The sequence below is a fragment of the Mercenaria mercenaria genome, chromosome 15 (genome assembly GCF_021730395.1).
Source record: "Mercenaria mercenaria strain notata chromosome 15, MADL_Memer_1, whole genome shotgun sequence".
Taxonomy (NCBI): Eukaryota; Metazoa; Mollusca; class Bivalvia; order Venerida; family Veneridae; genus Mercenaria; species Mercenaria mercenaria.
The window spans coordinates 30,960,993-30,986,106 of record NC_069375.1 but is presented as its reverse complement, the minus strand read 5'-3'; the positions used below and the strand labels follow the sequence as shown (position 1 = coordinate 30,986,106).

At 35.0% G+C, this 25,114-nt stretch overlaps 1 protein-coding gene across 1 annotated transcript in view; it reads left to right on the top strand.

Moving 5' to 3' along the window:
• The window catches only part of LOC123552002 (visual pigment-like receptor peropsin), a 34,798-nt gene that overhangs the window by 6,593 nt on the left and 3,091 nt on the right, over positions 1-25,114 (top strand). The window contains exons 2-3 of the mRNA XM_053524912.1: positions 23,308-23,591; positions 24,092-24,179. Of these exons, the coding sequence (XP_053380887.1) occupies positions 23,308-23,591; positions 24,092-24,179 (372 nt within the window). The remainder of the gene's footprint in view (positions 1-23,307; positions 23,592-24,091; positions 24,180-25,114) is intronic.

The following is a 25,114-nucleotide window of genomic DNA, read 5'->3' as shown; positions in this document are numbered from 1 at the left end:
ATGCACGAGTGTATGTCCTTTAAATGTTTTATCGCATGAAAACAATATTTCATTTTTTTTTATCCAAAATGATATAGATTTATCATTAACAAGAGTTCCCCACTGGTAGCCCAAAATGCCATAATAGTATGACCTTTTGTTTGAGTGTTACAAATTATGCCGATATATATCGCCCTACTTTCCTACAAAATTATTCTGTTATATATAACCACAGTTATTTCTGTCCTGTTGTTTACAAGTTTACAAGTTATTCCTATAAATTCCAGAAGTCTAAGACCCAAGTGGACATGTGATACATTATATTGCGGTATACATAACACAATTTTACAAATGAAATTTGACAAATATAAACTGCTCTATATAATATCATATTATGTCATTAATTAATATCCATGACAAAGCTATGGAAGCGTTAATTGACCCCCGAGTTGGGGTGAAAATTATTGACATGTCAGGATAGATTATCTCGACATATCGCGTAATATCGTGGCATCTCGGATATTATTAAGACGTCACGCCAGAACTGATTCTGGTCTTGTTGACAAAGTTTCTACCACAGGTCATAATTTATGCTACGCTTACCTAAATTTACTATGAGGTACGTCTTTATGTAGTCGCAGTAAGACAACATGCCATTATGTAACGTATCATGTTACTTTAATATAAGTCGACTTGCCATGTAATTAAAAGCAGTACATACAATTGAGAAAAGTGGAAACTTCACAGGTCGCTCAACACGACAAAAACGAAAATGTTGCAAACCATCTCTAATAACGACACTGGCTATTGACAATAACCTGCGGTAATAAAACTTATTATTACTACAAATAAACACAGTTCGCATTACGAGTTATCGAGTAAATACTACCTATAATTACCTATATATAAATGCTAATTGTGATACACTCATAATTTTTGAAGACGAAACAGGTAGTCGTCCAGAATTTCGTTTACATCATGTATCTGAACAATTTGTATATAAACAGCTTATGTCTTTGAACTCTGCGAAGAGCACAGGTCTCGATGGCATTCCTGCAAGGTTTATCAAAGATGGCGCGTCAGTTTTGAAACTTCCCATAACGTATATAATTAATTTATCCATAGATTTGTCAGTTGTTCCTGATGACATGAAACATGTACGTGTTACCCCACTATATAAGAAAAATAGTCCTCTCGAAGTAGGCAACTACCGTCCTGTAAGCATTTTAAGCATCGTTTCAAAAATACTTGAACGATCGGTATATAATCAACTCTCAGACTACCTTGAAAAACACTCCTTGCTGTTTGAATTCCAGTCAGGGTTTAGGTCTAAGTACTCTACTGATACATGCTTAATTCATCTTTTAGATTATATAAAGCAAAATAATGCAAACGGTCTTTATACTGGGATGGTCATGTTAGATCTGCAGAAGGCATTTGATACCGTAGATCACAAAATTTTATGTGAAAAGTTATCAGAAATGGGCGTTTTATGTACTGGTTGGTTTAAATCATACTTGGCAAATCGACAACAAATTGTTAAAATCAACAATTGTTTATCAGAACCTATGAATATTTCTTGTGGAGTTCCCCAGGGTAGTATTTTAGGTCCTCTCCTTTTTCTTTGTTATGTGAATGATATGCCGACCTGCATTGATCCATCTTGTAAACTCATATTGTATGCGGATGACAGTGCAATACTTTTTGCTCATAAAAAACCCGATGTTATTTCAAAACAATTAGGACATGTTATGGAATCTTGTTCATCATGGTTAATTGATAATAAATTATCATTACATTTAGGTAAAACAGAATGTATGCTATTCGGATCATCAAAAAAATTACGCAAGATTAAATCATTTGATGTAACTTGTAACACTCATGTCATACCTGCAAGAGAATCTGTTACTTACCTTGGTTTTACTATGGATAAGTTCTTAACATGTGAGGCATTTGTTAATAGCATTATTAAAAAGGTCAACTCTCGAGTAAAATTTTTGTACAGAAATTGCCAGTACTTAAGTCAAAAAACAAAAATGACCTTAGCGTCTGCCCTTGTCCAATGCCATTTAAATTATTCTTGTTCATCTTGGTATTCCGGTCTAAATAAGAAATTGAAATCAAAACTACAAACTTCACAAAACAGAATAACTAGATTTGTTTTAAACTTACCTACTAGAACCAGTATTAATTATGATGTTTTAGAAAATATCAATATCCTCAAAGTATGTGACAGAGCGAAGCAACTACGTCTGAATCATGCCTTCAATATATTTCACGATAAATGCCCAAACTATTTGAAACAAAACTTTATTAAAGTATCTGAGATACATACAAAGACAAGATTTAGTAAAAACAATTTTGTAGTTCCGAAAATTTCATCCTTTGAGTCAAGGACATTCTTTTGTCAGGCAATTTCAGATTGGAATGCTCTGCCAAGCAGCATAAAAGATATAAAAAATAAGTCACGTTTTAAATCTGCTTTAAAAGCACATCTGTTTAAAGAAGGGAAATTACTTGAGGAAAGCCAAGTTATAAGATATTAATATTTAGTTTTTAAATCCAATTGTTATTTAAACTTTAGTTGTTATTACTGAGGTACTCACTAAAATAATTCTCTTTAGTACTTCCTTTTTATTTTATTCTTCTTTCGCGTATTAGTTTTTCACTGATGATTTTTTTCTTTTTACTTAACATATAACTAAATCGGTGCTGTAATGAGTCGAGGACCCCATTGGAAATAAGTGCTCTTCAAGCTACTTTCATGGGTTATCCTTGGTATAAGATCAGCGGAGTATAATTTAGGAAGCACGACTAAACTTGAAATAACTTTTTTTATGATTTTTATTAGTATTAAATCATTGTCTTTTTATAACTTTTATCAAACTATCTATTTGTATTATTTATCTATGTTTAAGCAATATTATGTGAATGTAAGTCACATGTTAGTTTTAGAATTTGTTCGCTTTGTTTTAAATATCTTACAAAACTTGTCTTACTTAATGCGATATTTGTAATTTTAGATTGTATATATGATCTTATACCTGAATAAATCTATCTATCTATCTATCTATCTATCTATCTATCTATCTATCTATAATTAAATAGAAACTTTGACAATGACTACGGCTGACAATAGCTGCAGACAATGGCTGCTGACAATGATTTTGTCAGTGTAATTAGATTCCCAATAATATAATTGAGCCGCGCTATGAGAAAACCAACATAGTGGGTTAGCGACCAGCATGAATCCAGCCCAGCCTGCGCATCCGCGCAGTCTGGTCAGGATCCATGCTGTTCGCTAACAGTTTCTCCAATTCCAAAAGGCTTTAAAAGCGAACAGCATGGATCCTGACCAGACTGCGCGGATGCGCAGGCTGATCTGGATCCATGCTGGTCGCAAAGCCACTATGTTGGTTTTCCCATGGCACGGCTCATTATTAGTTTTCGGGTAGATATCACTTGTGATTATATCAATTTTATACAAAACATCATGATAAAAGTTACATGCATGGGTCTGACCTTGTTTTGAGTTGAAAGTAACAAGATAAGACTCAGCAAAATGACACAAAAAAATTACAGCTAAACAGATAATGTATGCAATAATTACAATTTCATATTTGAGACTCATGCAGCCAATTTATAATATCCATATGTGTTGGTCATGCCAAAACCGAAATACAAGACCAACTTAAGGATATTATAGGTACATGTATGCACAAATGTAATATCAAACACATGAACATGAATAACAGTACTTAAAACACTTAGTTACTGTAGTTACTATAGATGAATGCTAATATCATTATACTCGGCGATATATGACCGTTTTGTGTCGATTTGCCGTAAAACCCAACTCTCTCACTAATATTATATGTCGGAATCACTATAAAGATTTTGGGACCTAATTTCAAAAGCCTTATTTACAAATATGCTAAAGTTCCTTACTAATTTAACATTATTTGTATTAAATAGTTCTATGAGCTTCAACATATTTGGATGCCGGTATATAGTGTTCTCTTAAGTCAGAATTAATGGTACATTATAAAACAAAATGGAACCCATCTTCCCGTTTCAACATTTAATCAATGAGAAGATACTCTTAACTTTGAAACACCAATGCGAAATTTTCTAATACTAATCAAGGTTAAGTAAGGCTGGAATTGAAAATTTGATATACTTCTATAAAAAGAGGCTCTGCTAGAATCATAGTCTTAATGTTGTGACAATACAGTTTTTTTCTGTTATCTGTACAGTTCCTGACTGGGAAGTACGTTACCATGTATATCGCAATGAAAAGATCAAATGAAAATAACCGCACCATGCGATAAAACTCTTTACAATACCAGAACTAGAATGCGGTGTTGGCTGTACCCCTTGTTTTATATAGATGAGATGTAATTTCAACACCTTCCTGTAAAATATCTCAGTAATTTTTTTAATACAATGTTTTTCCAATACAATAACTGTTTATCAATTTTTTTTTTAAAAACTGTAATATTACAAAAGGCATGCGATTTACGTTTAATACAATAAGCGATTACTATTACAAGTAAAATAATATAAGTCTGCAAGTAACTATTTTTGTAGCATTAACAAAATGCAAATGGTCTTTACAAATGAAGCGTGCATCATCTGAAACGAATAAGTGACCGGAGACAAATTTGCTTAAATGTTCTGTAATTAATCGTGAAAGACAAGAATAATGGACTGGGAAACAATGAATATGACATTCCTTTCTGTCAATTTGAATTGAGACTTGTGTATTACAAATCAGCAGTGACATCATTAAATCTATATGATAGATATTGAATCAGATGTAATTATACCGTATATTGAAGTTTCACTCGTTTAAGTATAAAATCTTTTTTTTTAAAACTTGACTTCTTTCTTCAGCCGCTGCCATGGTAACACACACCGTAGATCTTCAAAGCCAGTTCTTTTATTCAATTGTTTTTAGTAGAAACGTTTTGGGTGATGGGAAAATTAAAGGGAAAGGCAATGTTGTTCTAAAGTTAATTCCGCCTGCTAGGATTTCTTAAATCATTTAAAAGAATTGAAAGAATTTTCAAAATCGGCTTGAAAATGAGAAAATTATGAGTATTTAAATATTTGATCAAAATGACGGCCATTTTGTTTCCACGGCAACAAAAAACAAAATGGCGGATTTGTTAAATTTCTAGATATATATTTGAACTGTATTTACTTATTTCTGTAAAATATTTTCTCTACTTTTTCCAGCTATAATGAAAGAATTTACCATGTTTTACATCTTACACTCAAGAAACATACAAAATTATTCTATTTAAAAGGTTATTTGCTAAATAAAGAATTCAGCAGTGTGCAAATGACGTCATAAACACACTGAAATGGCTGCCTCCATGATCAGCCATTTTCTTAAATTTCAAACTGCCATATCTTTTTCAATAGTGGTCCGATCTTAAAAATTCTTTCAGCGTTACGAAAGACTTGAGGATGGCTTTCATATAAAGTCATCTTATTATCAGGTGTTCTTTGCCCTTTAAGTGTGGCAGAAAGTTTGAAAGATTCTATATAGTGAAAACTACTGGTATAATAGTTTATGATTAGGCTACTAAAGTCTGTCTAACATAATTTTGGGCCTCCGATGATTAATTTATGATATAAGTAAAATACTCAAAATGGCATTATTAATACCAGAGGGTAATTATCTCATGGCATGTTAAATATGAAATGAAGTTAAAAATCAAGATTTTGTGATTTTCCTCTTAGACTTACGTTGTAAAATGATAGGACGTCCATTCGAAGATGGCGTCGTCCATAAAAGCGTCATTTTGGTTGGGGTTTGCTCACAATTAGCGACGTCTGATCTATTTATTTTTGAATAACAGACAGGAATAATAAAACAAACTTTGAAACATAGCACGTGAAATTTCGCGGTAATCTCCAAAATAGAGAAATGTTTGCAATGGTGACCAGAAATAAACAACAGCGGATTTCCGTGGAGACGATAAAATTAAATTCACTCGCATGGGAAAACCAGATGATTGTTGCAAACTTCCTTGAAATTCTCAAGGGTGACTTTTGTATTCACAAAATCATGTATTATGTACTTTGATTCCGTTCCATCACCACATCAGCCCGAAGTTGAGGTCCAAAATGAGACAGACTTAAGTAGTTAACTCGTTTGCAGTGAAATGAAATGAGCCGTGCCATGGGAAAACCAACATAGTGGGTTTGCGACCAGCATAGATCCAGACCAGCCTGCGCATCCGCGCAGTCTGGTCAGGCTCCATGCTGTTCGCTTTTAAAGCCTATTGGAATTGGAGAAACTGTTAGCGAACAGCATGGATCCTGACCAGACTGCGCGGTTGCGCAGGCTGGTCTGGATCCATGCTGGTCGCAAACCCACTATGTTGGTTTTCCCATGGCACGGCTCAAATGTTTATAACACTTATTGATATTACATCTGCTCGAATGTATATAAAGTGTCATAGTATAATGACAGTTTCTCAGCTTGTTGTGAGAAACAGCACACCTTGCTGTCAGAAAAAAATGATAACAAACGCTCATTTATAACTATCTTCATCACCTGTCATTCATGATGTTGATATCTGTTAGGAGCCTGTATTCCTTTCCAGTGGCATACAGAATTTGTCCATTGCGACATTAACCTGGAATACTTGCATCTTTAAATTAAAAACTGTTGATGGTCAATATGACCAATACAACTGATGTGGTATTTGAGGTCAACTCGGCTTTCCAGACGGTATCAACGGCATGCGGATTTATTTCTCTACTCGTATTTTCGTGTTCATTTGTGTTGAGTACAAGTGTACTCTGGGCTCTGTGGAAGACAAAACAAGAACAAGTTCCTGTTTATAGAATTGTAGCATTTCTCTTGATGGACGAAGTGTTAGTTCGAATATTCGGGTTGCCAATGATCGTGACCTCGCTGTTGGCAAGTCGGTGGTTGTATGGTGACTTCGGGTGTATATTGTACGGATTCTTGCAGACATGGTTGGGTGTTACTTCTACTTCGCTTTTTACATGTATGTGCATGGTTGGTATTATGGTGTTTGTTTTTGTTTAAAACATCTCCTTCGAAGAGTCGTGTAAACCAGTTGGTAAACAATAATTGTAAACAAGCAAGTAACAATTGGCTGAGCTAAGAAAACTTAAAAGAAGAACTACTTTTATATGACTGTATTTTACAGTGACCAAAATTTGATCGTTGTAAATCACGATATCGATAATAGTTCTGCTTATTAATCCACATGTATTTTCATCTATGTAATGACGATTTTTAAGTACATGTTATGATATGAAAACAACCATCATACTGTCGCGCTTCGCCATTCACCATCATAGTAACACCACTGTACTGTAGCGCTTCGCCAATGTACTGTCGCATTTCGCCATTGTACTATTGCGTTTCGCTTATGAAGAAAATGCGTTTAAAGACGCCCCACAGGATAACTGCATTCTTTTGTATTTCAATGATGGTAATTATGCATGATTTGCATGAAAAAAAAGAAACATACAAGTATCAGGTTACAAACTGACAGTGAGATATATTGGGTCTAAACAATGTGTTTAATTTTATTGATTAAATGAAGCAGAATGCATAGAATTGTGTATAGAGTTCAGATTACAGTTTGTTATAACAGTGTAAGATTTTTTTAAAAACTATACTGGAAAGAGATTGCTTGTATAAGTTTCCGCACGAAGTTGTGAGAACATATTTAATCAGGGAGGGCCTATATTATCCGCCTGCCATTTTGTAATATGGCTGTATTATAATTTGTATCAGTATTATCAGAATGATTTTCACGAAATTCATATGAGATGAAAAAGAAGGTCATTAGGTTGTGGTGGGTTTTTAACAAAGGCGGACAAAATACCCCTTTCGTTAAATAAAAAACAAACAAACACTAAAATTAAGGCCGATGCCACTTTGACAATGTAAAATTCATATGTAAAACTGAGATTGTCGAAACAAAACGAGAAATGCGTGGAGATCAAGTAGAAATTAATAATGTTGAAAAGAATACCGTCTAAGTAAATTATACAGTATCAATGACTCTCAAAAGCGTGTCCCAACAAAATTGCATAGACATTTTCGGGATTGGTACCGTGCGTCGCTCATATTTATACAAAATACATAATTATTCATCAGTCAAGGATATGTTAGTGTAAATGAGATGAGCGTTTTTTTTTTAAGAAAACTTCGTTAAACTGTCTAACACAAATCACACGTGCACCGATTTTTATCTATAAGAAGAAACGGCTCGTGTTTATACATGTATATTTATTCCGTATCGGGAACATTGAAAATCGCAGTTCGATCTTTTCCACGAATATGAAAACAGTTATGTTTTCTTTCGCTACGTTCAGCCCAAACATAAATAATTTTATATCTTTAAATTCCGCACGATAACTCAGACGATAACATTTTTGATAAATATGATTTTTCTTCATTAAAACGTTTCAATACAGAAAACATTTTGTATAACATTACAGTATGCACTTAACTTCTATCATTGACAACCTTTTTGAGGTCAACGATGAATGAGAACCATAGCAATCAAACGATAATATAAACATGCTGTCGTTTAAATTATCGTGCGGGAGTAGTACCAGTAAAAACAACAACAACAACAACTAAACACAATATAGGAGTGGTATGACGGATTACGCTCTGTATTTCATAAACATTTCATAATACAACATCATTTCAATAAAAACATCTATCACACAAGATAGTTCCACAAAAAAGCTCTGTTGCACCTCAAAATGGTAGCAACGCATTTTGGTAGTCACTACCAAAATGCGTTATACTCAACGCAATTTGGTAGTTTACAAAAATGTAGTACCAAAATGTGTTGGATATGTACACATCCAACGCAAAACGGTATATTAAATGATAATCTCATTATTTACAAAAAGAATATTCTGTGACGAATGGACAATATTATTTCAAAGAGAGTCATGATGGAACTTAGTCGCTCATCCGACCTTGACCTTTTGACCTTGAAAATATAACGGTCTCTAGATTCAGTCAAATAGGACCATTGGAACACACGTGAGAGAAGTCAATGCAACTCTAACTTTGACATAGATCAAGAGATACTGAAGGAATTTGGCACAATTGTTCACTACAATTATTTGATGCGTCGTTCGCATGACCCTGATTCAGGTTTCACAAACGCCCATACGTAAGAATTCAGGAGATTCACGAGAAAATGTCACATAAGACGGGTTGCATAATACCTTTAAAAGTATATGCAAGGTAGACATGCAACCTTTATCTACCAAAAATTTAGAATATTTCAATGTTGTTTAATATAGTGAAATACAATTAAATAATCCAAACTAGCCGAGGGTTATCGATTAATTTATTCACTGAGAGTTACCGAGGTTGGTCGAGTAAATATCAGGACTATCCTTCCGACAACACTAGCACATTAAAACAACAAAACAGTACAATTATTATTACGTTATTGCATAGGAAGCGTCGTTTGAGGCCCCTTTCACATGCTCAGGAATCTACATTTTGGTTGTTTTTATACGAAAACTATATCTCGGGAGGGAAACTCCGAACCCCCTCCTCCACCATTTTTATAGGAGACATTCCCTCCTTTTATCTCCCTCTTTTGTGCCTAATATAAAAATGAGCACAGCCCCTATTGTAGGAAAAACTACCAAAATACGTTCCATTCCATGATCCTTAACACATCATATGTACTCATGCAACGCATTTTGTCGCTACCAAAACTCGGCCGAAATAAGTTGTTACAATTTAGGGGTGTTACAAAGCCCCTTTAAAATCTTGGGACATTCAAAGTTACTAACGTTATACACTGGAAGAAACATAATTGGAATTAATGATATTCCAATTAATTAAACTGTCCGGAACTATTCCACACTCTCCAATCAAGGTTCTATGTTATACAATCACTGTGAAAAAATCTTGCGTAAAGTACACCTCTTTCTGGCTTTTAAACATGAAACAGGCAACAAAAAATCACCAGTCTGCAAAAGAAAAAGTACCGTTAAAACATGTACACAACTGATAGGCAAAGGCACAAAGGGTGGGTGCGTGGGTTGATATATCTTGTACGTTGTCCGTCAAAACCTCGAATGACTACAAAGAACCGTTAAGACCTATACAATAACTACGGTACTTAAAACAGAACACGAGAAACCTGTTCTGTACTAAAAGAATCTAATACGGACGAAAATAGATACATTTACTTTTCTTCATTTGTTTACATTTCAAACATGTGGATTCACATGTACGTACAAGAACTTAAATTCCGTGCATTCCGACCTTCGGGTGTGTTAATTTTTGTGATATAAAGTATGGTGATGTTGACGAAAACATATTGCAATTATTTAATTGAATATTTAATACTTGCAAAAGAAAAACGGAGACAGAATTGATCAATTTACATCCGTTCATGTGTCAAGACGGTACTAAAATTCACCTTATGATAATATAATTCTAGAAAATATGTTCGCCGACGACTTCAAGGTTTTGCAATCTATATATCTACAGCCGTTTTCATGAGATGGACTCATACATCAAGGCTGGTTACTGGCAGATTTGAAAATCGGCGTGAGAATTTCACAGTTGTGAATATTTCAAACGATGCTTCTATAGGCGCCTCTGTGGCTTAGTGGTTAAGGTCAGTGACTTCGAATGCCTTGTCCGCCAACGTGGGATTGAATTTCTTTAGGTGTAAAATTTTTCATGTAAGGAAGTTGTCCAGCTGGCTTATTGAAGGTCGGTGTCTCTACCTAGGAGCTCGCCTGAGCCTGCAAAATCAAAAAGCCTGGAAAAAAGCAGGGAAATTCGCCATATGACGTTAATTGTGTTGTTTTGGTGTTGCTTTAAACTCAACAAAATAAGATAGATGAACACTGTTCCTGTTTTATCTTTATCTTTGATTGTTTGTTTGTTTTTTTTTATTTGAATAAATATACAAGAGGTATTTGTTTGTTTCAGTTAAACGTTAAAATATAATACATCGACGGTGAATACCATTTGCAATAGTTTCACGAGGGGTTTAATGCCTTGCTCTTACATGTAAAATAAACATATTTCCTTTCAATTTAATATTTTCAGTAGTTCTAACTCAATTTTACAGATTTACCTTCTTATCAATACAAATATTCTGGAGACTGCAAGAATATCAATAATGACAGTTTTCACTGAAGCAGATTAATCCGCCGTTCTACTTTTATTGATTATTTACGAGTATACCGACCGCTATTTCTAGTATACATGTAACAGTTCCTGGTCAGGTTTAACAATCGTTTCAACTCACATGAGAAAAGAAAATATATTTAATTATCCATCGATCGCAAGCTTTCTAACAGTGTATATCTTTTAGAAAATCGAAAGAGAAACTATGACACACTGGCAGTTAAAAATGGCATTTTCTATAGATTTTTAACGTAAAGTAACGTTTGTTAACTGTTAAAATTTCATGTTAAAAGAGGCATACATTAAAACTGAGTGCAATTAACCATGTGTACATGAATCATCAAAAGGAACAAGCAGTGTACTTAAGGAACACAGCACATACGGCGCCGCTGCAGCAAGCGAATTCGCTGCGAAACCTTCTTTATTGATCATATTACACGCACCTGTATTGATCCATAACACAACAACTCTCAAAAATTCAGCTAAACACTCCAGCAATAATATGTAAAATTCATGGTTTACTATCTATCAAGTTGTTGTTGTACAATTTTGGGTGGATAGCGATTTATTATAGACAGACGCTATATAGGTGATTATTCGCCTAAAACGGAATAGTTCGATATGTTCTTCTTGAATATTGTAATAAATTCTTCTTTTACTTATGTCTAGCCCATAATATACGGTTGCAAAATTTTAATCTGCTTGATGTAGGGTATGCCTCTTTAATTTGAAAAAAAGATATGGGTCTAATAATTCTATTATCTAGGCTCTTTGTGAATATGTGTGCTTTTAATGAAACAGACACTGTATTTCTCATTTGTATCATTAGAGTAAATTTTAATTAAGCCGATGGAGGGTTGCCTTACCTAGCTCGTCAGTGTGTTTCAAGACACTTGATGGTTTTAGTCAGAGCAGAATTTCTGGTATATAGTGCATAACACTGATGCAAATGGTTTGAATGTTATACTGTTTCATGAAAGTAACTTAAATTTTTACAGCGGAGCGGTTTATGCGGGTTTCAACCTTTCTGTGCTTTCGGCGCTTTTATTTATTACCGTAGTCAGTCATTATCTGTTGTAAAAATGCCTTTTTTTAACCAAAGTGGAAAATATCAGGTACTCGAGTATGCAGCTTTCTAATTCTCGAAGTCATTTGTCAGGCATTCGTCTGTAAATAAATAATATTATTTCAAAATTAATACTGTTGTTTTCTTTGTTGTACTTTGCGGACTTATGGTAAAGTTATATGTATCTTTATGGTGTCGGCCCAGCACAATTTCTCCTTCTTTGCTGTGTAGTAAAATAAGCACTTTCGGGTATGGATTGTGAATTTCACAACAAAATTGCAGCATTGACAACTCTGTATTTCTGAAGAGTTATACTACCCCAGTCAATATAGCACACAAACACACTATCATAAACAATGAACCTTTTTGCTACACATCAAAGTATTTAGTCCATGTTTAAATGCCCCCCCCCCCCCCACCCCCTCACATCTGGCATGGCCACCGGTCTTTTTTTAATCCTTCCGCACAGAAATGTAGTCATGAAAACACAGACAAAACAACTGTTAAAGACATTAGAAATGACACAAAAGGTACACAATCATGACAATGTCAATAAATACTTTTGGAATTTAACATGTCAAAGTAGGGATAGCTTCAAATTGGGAACTCCAAAATTTCAAAGAACTACTTCCTAGGATACAACGACCCGGAAGTACTTCAATACCGGGGTGACACCTTATCTGCTTGATGTAAAATCCGTGTTAATGCGCTCTACGTGAGCGCTCAGACCCTTCTCGCTCACCATATCATTACCTATAGTACTCGCTCATGTAAAGGCATGTGCACAGAAATGACTTATTTTGCCAACACCTGGGTAGTTGTATTGTGTTTTTTTAAAAAAAGTAATAAATGGAATTAGAAGAAAACGCGCTCAGCTCATTCACTTGTACACAGATAGTTCTGCTTTATTTTGCATGTTATAGTTTTACGCATTTATACAGAATACTTGTACCGAAAATTGTGACACCAACATACTGATAACTCTTTTGATTAAAGTGATAGTTCAGCACTTCATGGTTTTAACGTATTGTCTTACCAGAAAAAAGCTTGTTTTATAGTAACTTCGAAATTCTTCAGAAATGATGATGTACCCCATCTAACTTATTCATACATTTCAAAATAGCATAGTCCTTAAACGAATAAACAGAAAGGAAGGAATATAAAAATAACAATTTTATTATTATTATCATTTTTTAAACATAATTAGGTGACTATTTGGATCAATAGAGAAAAATAATCAACAGAATAACTCGGTATGATTGAATCTGTTCACGTGATACGTGTAGCACGACTCGTGCCCCCTAGAAGCAGCTTTTAACTTGATTCCTACCAGACCTGTGTCTTGTAGTATTAAGTTCGATTTGCCCGGAAGTCGACAAACTCTCCACAAGCAATACAGTTACAAGCTTTTTTTAAGACTGGAAACTTACTTTATAAAGCATCTTATGATTTTATGGTATCGCATGAAAAAAGGTCAAGGAAACATTGTTTTAATGGTTTCATTAAAAAATCGATTTTTATATTATGTGAACACCCCATTCAGATATTAACACAATTGTTTCTGACTCAAAGCTGATATCGGTGTATAGCGCATTTACCCTTTTTTTCTATCAATAAAACTCTGTCACTATTTCTAATAACTCATTAATTTGATTTGCCTGACTGCACACGACACGACTGCATTTGTCGGAATATTGCTTTTTTCATGTGCGAAATGAAACGATAATAATAATAATTATAATAATAATAATAACAATAATAATAATAATTATGTATTGAATTATAATTCTGTCCTTAATATCGGGATCTTGATTGATGAGTTTGAGCTCCATATAAAGTTCCAAGTAAAGTTGGTTACTCAGTATGTCATGTTAGATACTTATCATGTTAGACACATAGCCTGTTCGAATCGGGTTTCAGTATAATCGGATTCTTTAATTCAGAATGATTACAAAATATGATATTACCTAAAGACTATCGATGTGATATTTGATAATTATTGGTAGTTCAGTTGTTTGCTATTAAACGAACTATCCTCGACACTTATTGATATTACGTCTCGAATGAATATATAGTGTCTCTTTTTTCATTTCGTATAAATGATACTGACAGTTTCTCACCTTTTTGTTAGACAAAGTTGCTACAAACGTTCATTGATTATAACGATCTGCATCAACCGTGCTTCATGTCGTTGACATCTGTTAGGAGCCTGTTTTCCTATCTTGTGGCAAATAGATTTTATCGCTATATAACATGGAATACTTACATCTTTAAATTAGAGATCTGTTGGTGTTCAAACTATTGGTGGTCACTATGATCAATACAACGGATATGGTATTTGCGGACGACATGACTTTCCAGAAGGTATCAACGGCATGTGGATTTATTTCTCTGCTTGTATTTTTGTGTTCTTCTTTGATGAGTACAAGTGTACTCTGGGCTCTGTGGAAGACAAAACAAGTACAATGTCCTGTTTACAGACTTGTAGCTTTCCTTTTGGTGGACGAAGTGTTAGTTCGAATATTCGGGTCGCCAATGATCGTGACCTCAATGTTGGCAAGTTGGTGGTTGTATGGCGATTTCGGGTGTATATTTTACGGATTCTTTATGACATGGTTGGGAGTTACTTCAACTTCACTTTTTACATGTAAGTGCATGATTGGTATGGTGTTGTTGTTGGTTTTTGTTTAAAAACTCTTATTTGAAGAGTAAATTCGTTGGTAAATAATATTGAATAAATGATTTTTTTTAAATAGACTAGCAAGTTATAATCGACCGGAACTAAACTTTATATATAATCAAAGGCATTATGGATCATCCGTATCACAGAAGGTCTCCAAAAAGAGGAAATCTCTAAAAGTAGTCCGTAAAATTTTAAGAAAACAACTTTTTGATCATCGAACTAAAAATAAGTTTCGCTTATATTGCAGCTGCAAATCCAATGTGAAATTTTGATCGCGTATCGTCTGATGATAAAGCGGCGTATATTTTCTTTCATTTAATTATATGATTCTTAAGTACGTGTTCTACCTGGTATGATAAGAAAATAACACATTTGACTTGACTTTCAAGAGTTTAAATAAATTACAAATACTATAGATAATTTGCATGTGTAGATGTATCAAAACTGTTTTTATATCATCTTTTTTTTTTGTTACTAAATGCGCTTTTGTACGTATTACAAATTATCCCTTCACGGACAAAATTCCCCTGTTCAATTTGACCACGGCGGACCAAATCTCCCCGCCTTTCACTTCCATTTAAAAACATATTATACTTATTATAAAAATTGCATTTTTTAAAATTCGGTAATATTTCATAAATTTAGATAAAGTTTTTCCCCTGCAAATTTGAAGAGGTACATACCATGTACAATGTTATTAATCAAGCGATTTTATATTGGCCCCAGTAGGGCGAGGGTACCAACGATTCCCGAGGGATTCTGAAGAAGTTATAACACGAAAAGAACATGCGCTGACGCTTTTCTAGCATAAAACGTGTAAAAACCAAATAAATGACTATTGTCCCTCAACATCATTAAATTTCCATGAAATGTGCGGTAAAAGCTACGTTGTTTTTTTCACGTTGACGTGATTTCCATTTTAATTATCCGTTTTGGGGCCGAAATACGTTTACACATCGCCATGGAACGCGCATATATAAAAAGGTATTTTAACAGCACTATAATAATTACTCTGTAAACACACGTTTTCTCTCTTGTTAAAACACCCCTGGAAAGTGACAAAAGCAGCAGTATTGTGCTAGAGTGTCCTTTTTCATTGCGTAGGTTGACGTGATGCACGCGCATAACCGTGCTCTAACAGTTTTAAGACTAAGTAACATGATGCGCAAAATGACGTAGGCGCCTTATCACCGTTATTATTATAAATATTATTGCCACACAGGGCACGAAATTCATCCTCTACTAGTAAAGACACAGAGCGATCTGACCAGAGGGACAGAGTTAGATGAAAGCCCCCCAGAACAGATAGAGAAAAAATCTTTTGTTTAGATACAGATCTGTCCAGCTAACTTAACCTAGCTCTGCGAATAGAAAGTCTGGTCTTTTAACGTGCCCGGGGAATAACACCGATATAGAAGAGCCAGTACAGGCCTCTTAGTTAGGTGGGAGACACTCAAGAGCATCTCGGAAATATCAAGTGCCTGGACCGGGATTCGCACCCCGGACCTCTGAATTGACAATCAAGCATGTTACCACTAGACCATCAGTCCACCATCATGTATTCAGTATGTGAATGAAGTGTAATACCGTTTCGATTCATATAAAATATTCCTTCTAAAAGGGAATGGCTTGGCTAGTTGCGTAAGTGCTGTTGTTCGCAAGTTAGTGTCAGGTGCCTGAAAGTGTAGTATATGTACATGATGTCCTGAAAATACAGTTTTATAACCTATGTCCCTAAGCTGTTTTTTATTGCAAATTAATACCACCCCTTTATATATAGTACTGTGATTGGCAGAAAGTTTCGGCAAAATTTACTTTGCGATACTCATTTAGCAGAATGCATCGCTTCGGTTCTGGTGAAAATCGCAATATATTCGCTGGATGATTGGAGAGTCAACAATCGTCTTGTTATATCAAATCAAAGTTTTCTATTAGGCCAAATAGTAAGAAACAATGTTTGACAGACAAAACTTTTATTTACAGTGATAAGGGAATTAGACAGGAAGCTAATTAGGCTGACCAAGGAATTGAGTTTTATTATTTTCCTCTTTGTTTGGATTTTGTTTCCCGGCATCTCCTATTACACTTAAATCTCATCGCAGGAATATTGTCAAAATCATGTACTGTACCGATAAGAGGAAGTAACGCTGTGTTGGAGTTTGTATTCGGGGATGTAAGGTAACCGAAAAAAATGTAATGAAGCCAAGGATGATTTAGCATTTTTATGTCGGCACCTGTTTTGGCGCCAAATGATATGTCAACGTGACTTTAATATTGCCGAATGTTAATGAAAATGTGCATCATGTTTATATACAAAACGCCCCAGTGTAATTCTATTACAGTAAAATCAAATGTTCTAAATGATCCCAAAGGACCAGAAATAAAAAAAATACACAACAACATGTGAGTCAAAGTACGAGGAGATAAACACGACAAGACATTGCTCACCTAAACCAGCATTAATAATCGTGTGGATCACTCATTTGCGTTGGTTCTTGATTACGTTGCACTTCCTTTCCGTGCCCTTGCTCATTAGATTATAGTATGGGTAGGGAAATTTAACATATATTGACACCGTCACACCTACATACGTTTATCCTACGAATCATAGAATATACAAGTATGGAAACTGTCTACAGAGTGTGTAATTGTTTCATAATCCAGTTAATGCAAGGAAATATCGTGGCTGTATACAAATAGGTTAATTATAATAACGTCCAACTCGGTCAAGTCTGAAAATAGGTTAAATCATTAGTGATTCACATCCGAACATAAACTGTAAGCTAACGGAAGAAAAGGGTAATATATTTATCTCAAAATAGAAACGTTCTTTGGTGCGTCCTACATAAAACTACGGTGTCAAATTCGTGTCACAATGAATGTCGTGTGTCCCGCTCCGACATAACACTCGACAATACAATGCGACACTTCATACGACAGTCCATATTGTGATGCGACGCACGGCAATGGGACGCGAAGTACGACAATTAAAAACAAGTCATGGCCATACTTATGGCCATTTACAAGCTACATGTACTCGCAATGCAATCATGATATCTCGGTTTTACCGAAATAATAGCAGACCATGCTGCACTGAGACAGATATGGATGAAAGTGAAATGTGCAACACCAAAGCATAGGCTCTCGCAAATTTATCACTACAAATGATCTAAGAAGCATAGTTTTGCAGTTGCAGTTTGACTAAAGTGGATTGTTCTATTTTAAATAGGAGTACATAGGCGTTCTTTTTAGGTAGGCGTACATGGACGTTCTATTTTAAGAAGGGGTACAAAGGCGTTCTATTTTAAGTAGGTATACATGGGCGTTCTATTTTAAGTAGGCATCAAGTGCGTTCTATTTTAAGTAGGCGTACATAGGCGTTCTATTTTAAGTAGGCATACATAGCCGTTCTATTTTAAGTAGGCGTATATGGGCGTTCTATTTTAAGTAGGCGTACAAGGGCGTTCTATTTCAAGTAGGCGTACATAGTCGTTCTATTACAGGTAGGCGTACATGGGCGTTCTATATTAAGTAGGCGCACATGGCGTTCTATTTCAAGTAGGCGTACTTGGGCGTTCTATTTTATGTAGGCGTACAAGGGCGTTCTATTTTAAGTAGGCGTATATAGGCGTTCTATGTTAAGTAGGCGTACTTGGGCGTTCTATTTTAAGTAGGCGTACATAGTCGTTCTATTAAAAGTAGGCGTACATGGACGTTCTATATTAAGTAGGCGCACATGGGCGTTCTATTTCAAGTAGGCGTACATGGGCGTTCTATTTTATGTAGGCATACAGAGGCGTTCTATCTTAAGTAGGGATACATGGACATTCTATTTTACATAGGCGTTCTAGGATAAGGAAAGCCTGACAATATGTTAATTTCGTATGAAAGCCATTATCAAGCCTTTCATAACGCTGAAAGAATTTTTAAAATCGGACCACTATTGAAAAAGATATAGCAGTTTGAAATTTAAGAAAATTGCTGATCATGGAGGCAGCCATTTTGCGTGTTTATCACGTCATTTACACACTGCTGAATTCTTTTCTTTAGCAAATAACCTTTTAAATAGATTAATTTTATATGTTTCTTGAATGTAATATGTAAAACATGCTAACTTTTTTCATTATAGCTTGGAAAAATAGAGAAATCATTTTACAGAAATAAGTAAATACAGTTCAAATATGTGTCTACAAATTTAATATATCCGCCATTTTGTTTTTTGTTGCCATGGAAACAAAATGGCCGCCATTTCGATCAAATATTTAAATGCTCATAACTTTCTTATTTTTAAGTCGATTTTGAAAAATTCTTTCACATCTTTAAATGATTAAAGAAATCCCAACAGATGGAATTAACATCAAAACAACATTGCCTTTCCCTTTAAACATGGGTGTTCTATTTTAAGTAGGGGTACATAGGTGTTCTCTTTTAAGAAAGCATAAGTACGCGTTCTATTTTAAGTATGCATAAATGGGCGTTCTATTTTAAGTAGGCGTACATAGTCGTTCTATTTTAAGTAGGTATACATGGGCGTTCTATTTTAAGTAGGCGTATATAGTCGTTCTGTTTTAAGTAGGCGTACATGGGCGTTCTATTTCAAGTGGGCACACATTGGCGTTCTATGTTAAGTAGACGTTCATGGACGTTCTATTTTAAGTAGGCGAACATAGTCGTTCTATTTTAAGTAGGCATACATTGGCATTCTGTTTTAAGTAGGTATAGATAGGCGTTCTATTTTCAGTAGGCATACCTGGGCGTTTCTATTTTAAGTAGGCGTACATAGTCGTTCTGTTTTAAGTAGGCGTACATGGGCGTTCTATTTCAAGTAGGCGCACATTGGCGTTCTATTGTAAGTATGCGTACATGGACGTTCTGTTTTAAGTAGGCATACAGAGGCGTTCTGTTTTAAGTAGGCATACATGGGGGTTCTATTTTACATAGGCGTTCTATTTTAAGTAGGGTTTCATGGGTGTTTCTATTTTAAGTAGGCGAACATAGTTGTTCTATTTTAAGTGGGCATACTTGGGCGTTCTGTTTTAAGTAGGCGTACATAGGTGTTCCATTTTAAGTAGGTATAGATAGGCGTTCTATTTTCAGTAGGCATACATGGACGTTTCTGTTTCAAATATGCGTACATTGGCATTCTATTTTAAGTCAGCGTACATGATCGTTCTATTTTAAGTAGGCGTACGTGGGCGTTCTGTTTTAAGTAGGCGTACATAGGTGTTCTATTTTAAGTAGATATAGATAGGCGTTCTATTTTCAGTAGGCATACATGGACGTTTCTATTTTAAATATGCGTACATTGGCATTCTATTTTAAGTAGATGACATAATCGTTCTATTTTAAGTAGGCATACATGGGGGTTCTATTTTACATGGGCGTTTCTATTTTAAGTAGGCTTTCATGGGCGTTCCTGTTTTAAGTAGGCGAACATAGTTGTTTTATTTTAAGTAGGCATACATTGGCGTTCTGTTTTAAGTAGGTGTACCTAGGTGTTCTATTTTAAGTAGGTATAGATAGGCGTTCTATTTCCAGAAGGCATACATGGACGTTTCTGTTTTAAATATGCGTACATTGGCATTCTATTTTATGTAGGCGTACATAATAGTTCTATTTTAAATAGGCGTACATGGGCGTTCTGTTTTAAGTAGGCGTACATAGGTGTTCTATTTTAAGTAGGTATAGATACGCGTTCTATTTTCTGTAGGCATACATGGACGTTTCTGTTTTAAATATGCGTACATTGGCAGTCTATTTAAAGTAGGCGTACATAGTCGTTCTATTTTAAGTAGGCGTACATAATAGTTCTATTTTAAGTAGGCGTACATGGGCGTTCTGTTTTAAGAAGGCGTACATAGGTGTTCTAACTTAAGTAGGTATAGATAGGCGTTCTATTTTCAGTAGGCATACATGGACGTTTCTGTTTTAAATATGCGTACATTGGCAGTCTATTTTAAGTAGGCGTACATAGTCGTTCTGTTTTAAGTAGGCGTACATAGTCGTTCTATTTTAAGTAGGCGTACATTGGCGTTCTATTTTAAGTAGGCGTACATAGTCGTTCTATTTTAAGTAGGCGTACCTAATAGTTCTATTTTAAGTAGGCGTACATGGGCGTTCTGTTTTAAGTAGGCGTACATAGGTGTTCAATTTTAAGTAGGTATAGATAGGCGTTCTTTTTTCAGTAGGCATACATGGGCGTTTCTATTTTAAATAGGCGTACATTGGAATTTTATTTTAAGTAGCCATACATGGGCGTTCTATTTTAAGTAGGCGTACATGGGCATTCTATTTTAAATAGGCGTACATGGGCATTCTATTTTAAGTAGCCATACATGGGCGTTCTATTTTAAGTAGGCGTACATGGGCGTTCTATTTTAAGTAGGCAAACATAGGCGTTCTATTTCAAGTAGGCATACATTGGCGTTTTTGTTCTAAGTAGGCGTTCTTAGGCGTTCTTTTTAAGTAGGCATACATGGGCTTTCTATTTGATGTAGACGCACATAGGCCTCTGTTTTAAATAGGCATACATAGGCTTTCTATTTTAAGTAAGCGTACATGGGCGTTCTATTTTAAGTAGGCGTACATAGGCGTTCCAGTTTTAGGCGTACACAGGCGTTCTATTTTAAGTACATATACATTGGTGTTCTATTTTAAGTAGGCGTACTTAAGCGTTCTATTTTAAGTAGGCGTACATAGGCGTTCCAGTTTTAGGCGTACACAGGCGTTCTATTTTAAGTACGTACACAGTATTTTAAGTAGGCGTACTTAAGCGTTCTATTTTAAGTAGGCGTACATAAGCGTTCTATTAGTTGGCGTATTTAGCAACGACACTGCATGCCTTAATGTATTTCAAATGGAAGTACGGGAAGCTGGCATATTACTAGAACGCAAACTCAGCACACTTTAAAAACACCACAGAAGAAACGGTCAGAAAGTAGACTAAAGTGTAGTTGAACAATAACAGGTATAAATCTCCAGTAGTGTTTCCTAAACTATACCCCACTGTTTTCCCTAAACAATTTACTTAGTCCTTGGTTTACGAGAAATATTTGTTTTTTATTTGTTTACTTTTTCTAGACTGCAATACAAATGCTGTTATATGTCCTTAAATGTAACTATTCGTATTTCATCTTTGTTCGTTTTTAAATAAATTTCAGATAACGTATACATGTAGGATACGATTTCATATAATTCTGCTCTCGAATGAGTGAATCGGTATTTCATGTTGTATTAAGGATGTTTTCACAATTAGTACAAAATGTGATCCTAGAATGACACACACAAGTAATATTATGTAACTGCTGTCCTAATATTAGCATTGACATTTTGTAAAGGAATAATCCGAAAAGCTGTTAACTAATTTGCAGTTTTATGGATGCCATTCTTTTTATGGACAGCGAAAATTAGCAATCAGTTATTTCTAATCGGCAAGAAAGCATAATGAGGTCTTATCTAAACCGAAGACATTTAAGTCATTAGCTTGAAATACTAAGATGGTATATTGCGAGTCGCATTACGAAGAATATTCATCCAGTCGTTAATCAATACTGGTCAAATTTTCTATATAGAGATAAGGACATGTGCACATTTTACTTAATAACAAAAATGCTAAAAGTAAGAATCCTATTAAACATTTATATGTAATGCACTTTTACATTGTACTTTATGGATTAACAGTTCATGATCATTTGTGACTTTTTTGTTTCAATTTGTCATTTGAAATTTTGCAATCTCCAGGCATACACATCAGCCACCGTGGGAATGGATCGGCGCCATATTGAACGTCATAGTGAAAAGTCGATGAAGTGAAATAATCAAAATTTCTGAAAATATACGAGCCGCGCCATGAGAAAACCAACATAGTGGGTTTGCGACCAGCATGGATCCAGACCAGCCTGCGCATCCGCGCAGTCTGGTCAGGCTCCATGCTGTTCGCTAACAGTTTCTCCAATTCCAATAGGCTTCAAAAGCGAACAGCATGGAGCCTGACCAGACTGCGCGGATGCGCAGGCTGGTCTGGATCCATGCTGGTCGCAAACCCACTATGTTGGTTTTCTCATGGCACGGCTCATACGGTTTCAGCTATTTGGAACAGCCGGTATCTATTTTATTGCTAGGCATTTAATATCACTAACGGAACAACTTTTTGTACACCATGGTCCTGGCTATACAGATATAAAGTGTACAAAGTGGTCTGAAGCCTAGAGTCTGGCGGGTCAAGTCCCATAAGTATGAACTCTGTGGTTAATCATGATAAAGAACGAGAAGACTCGATTATTTGATAAACAACAGCAACAAAAGGTAATTTAAAACTTATGTAAAAAGATGCATAGTAAGTGTAGGTGGGAATATAATTAACGGTTTTTTTGTTTGTTTGAATTTCAGGTATTTCGTTTGAACGCTATATTATTATGTGCCGACCAGACATCAAGCGTCTACTAACTAAGAACGTAGTCAATGTCCTGGGCCTCGGTTGTTACCTGCATGGACTTGTGTGGGGTTTCCTTCCTCTTGTCGGCGTAAACCGTTACGTCTATGAGCCCTCTGGCATCTCGTGTACACCAGACTGGTCACATGACAATATTGGCTATATGCTCGGATTATTCAGTGTTTGTTTCCTGATGCCAGTGCTGGTATCTATAGGCTGCTACTCCGCCATATTCCGAGAGGTAAAATCATTTTTAGTGTTATTTGCAAAATTGTTTTTGGTTATTCTTTTAGTTAGTTTATTGCTTAAATAATATTTCATTTTAGCTCATCTGAGGCAAATACTTATACACAAGCGTTTGATATAACTGTGTGTCCGTTTTTAACTTTAAAATTCAAAGGACTTTTTTTTTTAAATATGTACGATTAATTTTCAAAACTGTGGTGTAAAGTATCCGTACATAAAGCATGTGCAAGTTTGTTAATTTATAAGTATATCCTATGCAAACGAGACTGAAAATTTTTTGTTTGAAAATAAAGTAGAAAAATCTCCTCCTGAAGTGCAGGGTGATATTTGCACTAAATATGGTTCAGTAAATATGTTACCAAAATACATGATTCGGGGTGAAAGCCAAAGAAGTTTATCATCTCCTTTTTTTAATAATGACAAGGACATCTTTCGCTCTGCTCTATCGCTTTCTCTTGTTTTTACAGAAATAAAACATCATTCATTATTTTTCAGTTGCGAGTACGAAGGCGCGAAAGAGTAACGCTACATCATGACGCTTCCGTGGAGAGACACGTTGCCATAACTGTTGCCATTACAATGTGTAAGTGGAGACATTCTTTCAAAATAAACAGTATTTTAGTGAAAAAAAGTTAGCCTATTAAAACTTTGAGAATGATAAAAGATAAGCAGTATAGTAACCTAAAAAAAACGATAATTGTGTCGTCATTACTTCCATAACTTTTATTATCACAATGATGAACGTAAACAAGTTGATTATTCTGTGGACAAAGGTGAAATTACAATATCTTACAAAATGCTTATACTATTGACAACAAGTGAATGAAGTATTGCCATGCAATACAAAGTCCCCTACTGGAAGGCACCTAATTTTCTCTACTGCAGTATAACATAATGAACTGATATCTGTCAATGATGTATAAACAATATTGTACTACATATACAATATGTTATAACAACACTTTTGGATTAAAATGTGCATATATAAAAACCCACAGTTGTTTTAAGATTGAATTTTTTTGGCTGATTATAAAAATGTTATCATGTAAGTTATTTATAGTAACAACAAAGGGAAATTAATCTTTAAAAAAAAATAAATAAATCTATAATTATAATATAAGTCCACAAGAAACCCTTTACCAGGTAGAGATAGGTCAAAATACACCTTAAAATTGGATGTTACATGCATGCTGTACCACAGAAAAGTGGTCTCGATTTTTCTCTACCGCCAGTAATAAAAAAATTACAATAAAATCTATTGATAATAAAACAAAGGGACGTAATTCTAAAAACAAGGGTGCCTCATGGTGGTGAACATTTGGTCCAAGTTACATCAAAATCCCTCCAGGCATGAAGAAGAAATGTTCCGTACAAAGTCATTCTTGAATTTGACCTTTGACCTTTAAATATGACCTTGACCTTAGACCTAGGGACCTGGTTCGTGCGCATGACATGTTGTCTCATCCAGGGGAATATTTGTGCCAACTGATATCTAAATCCTCTTTGCATGACAAAGTT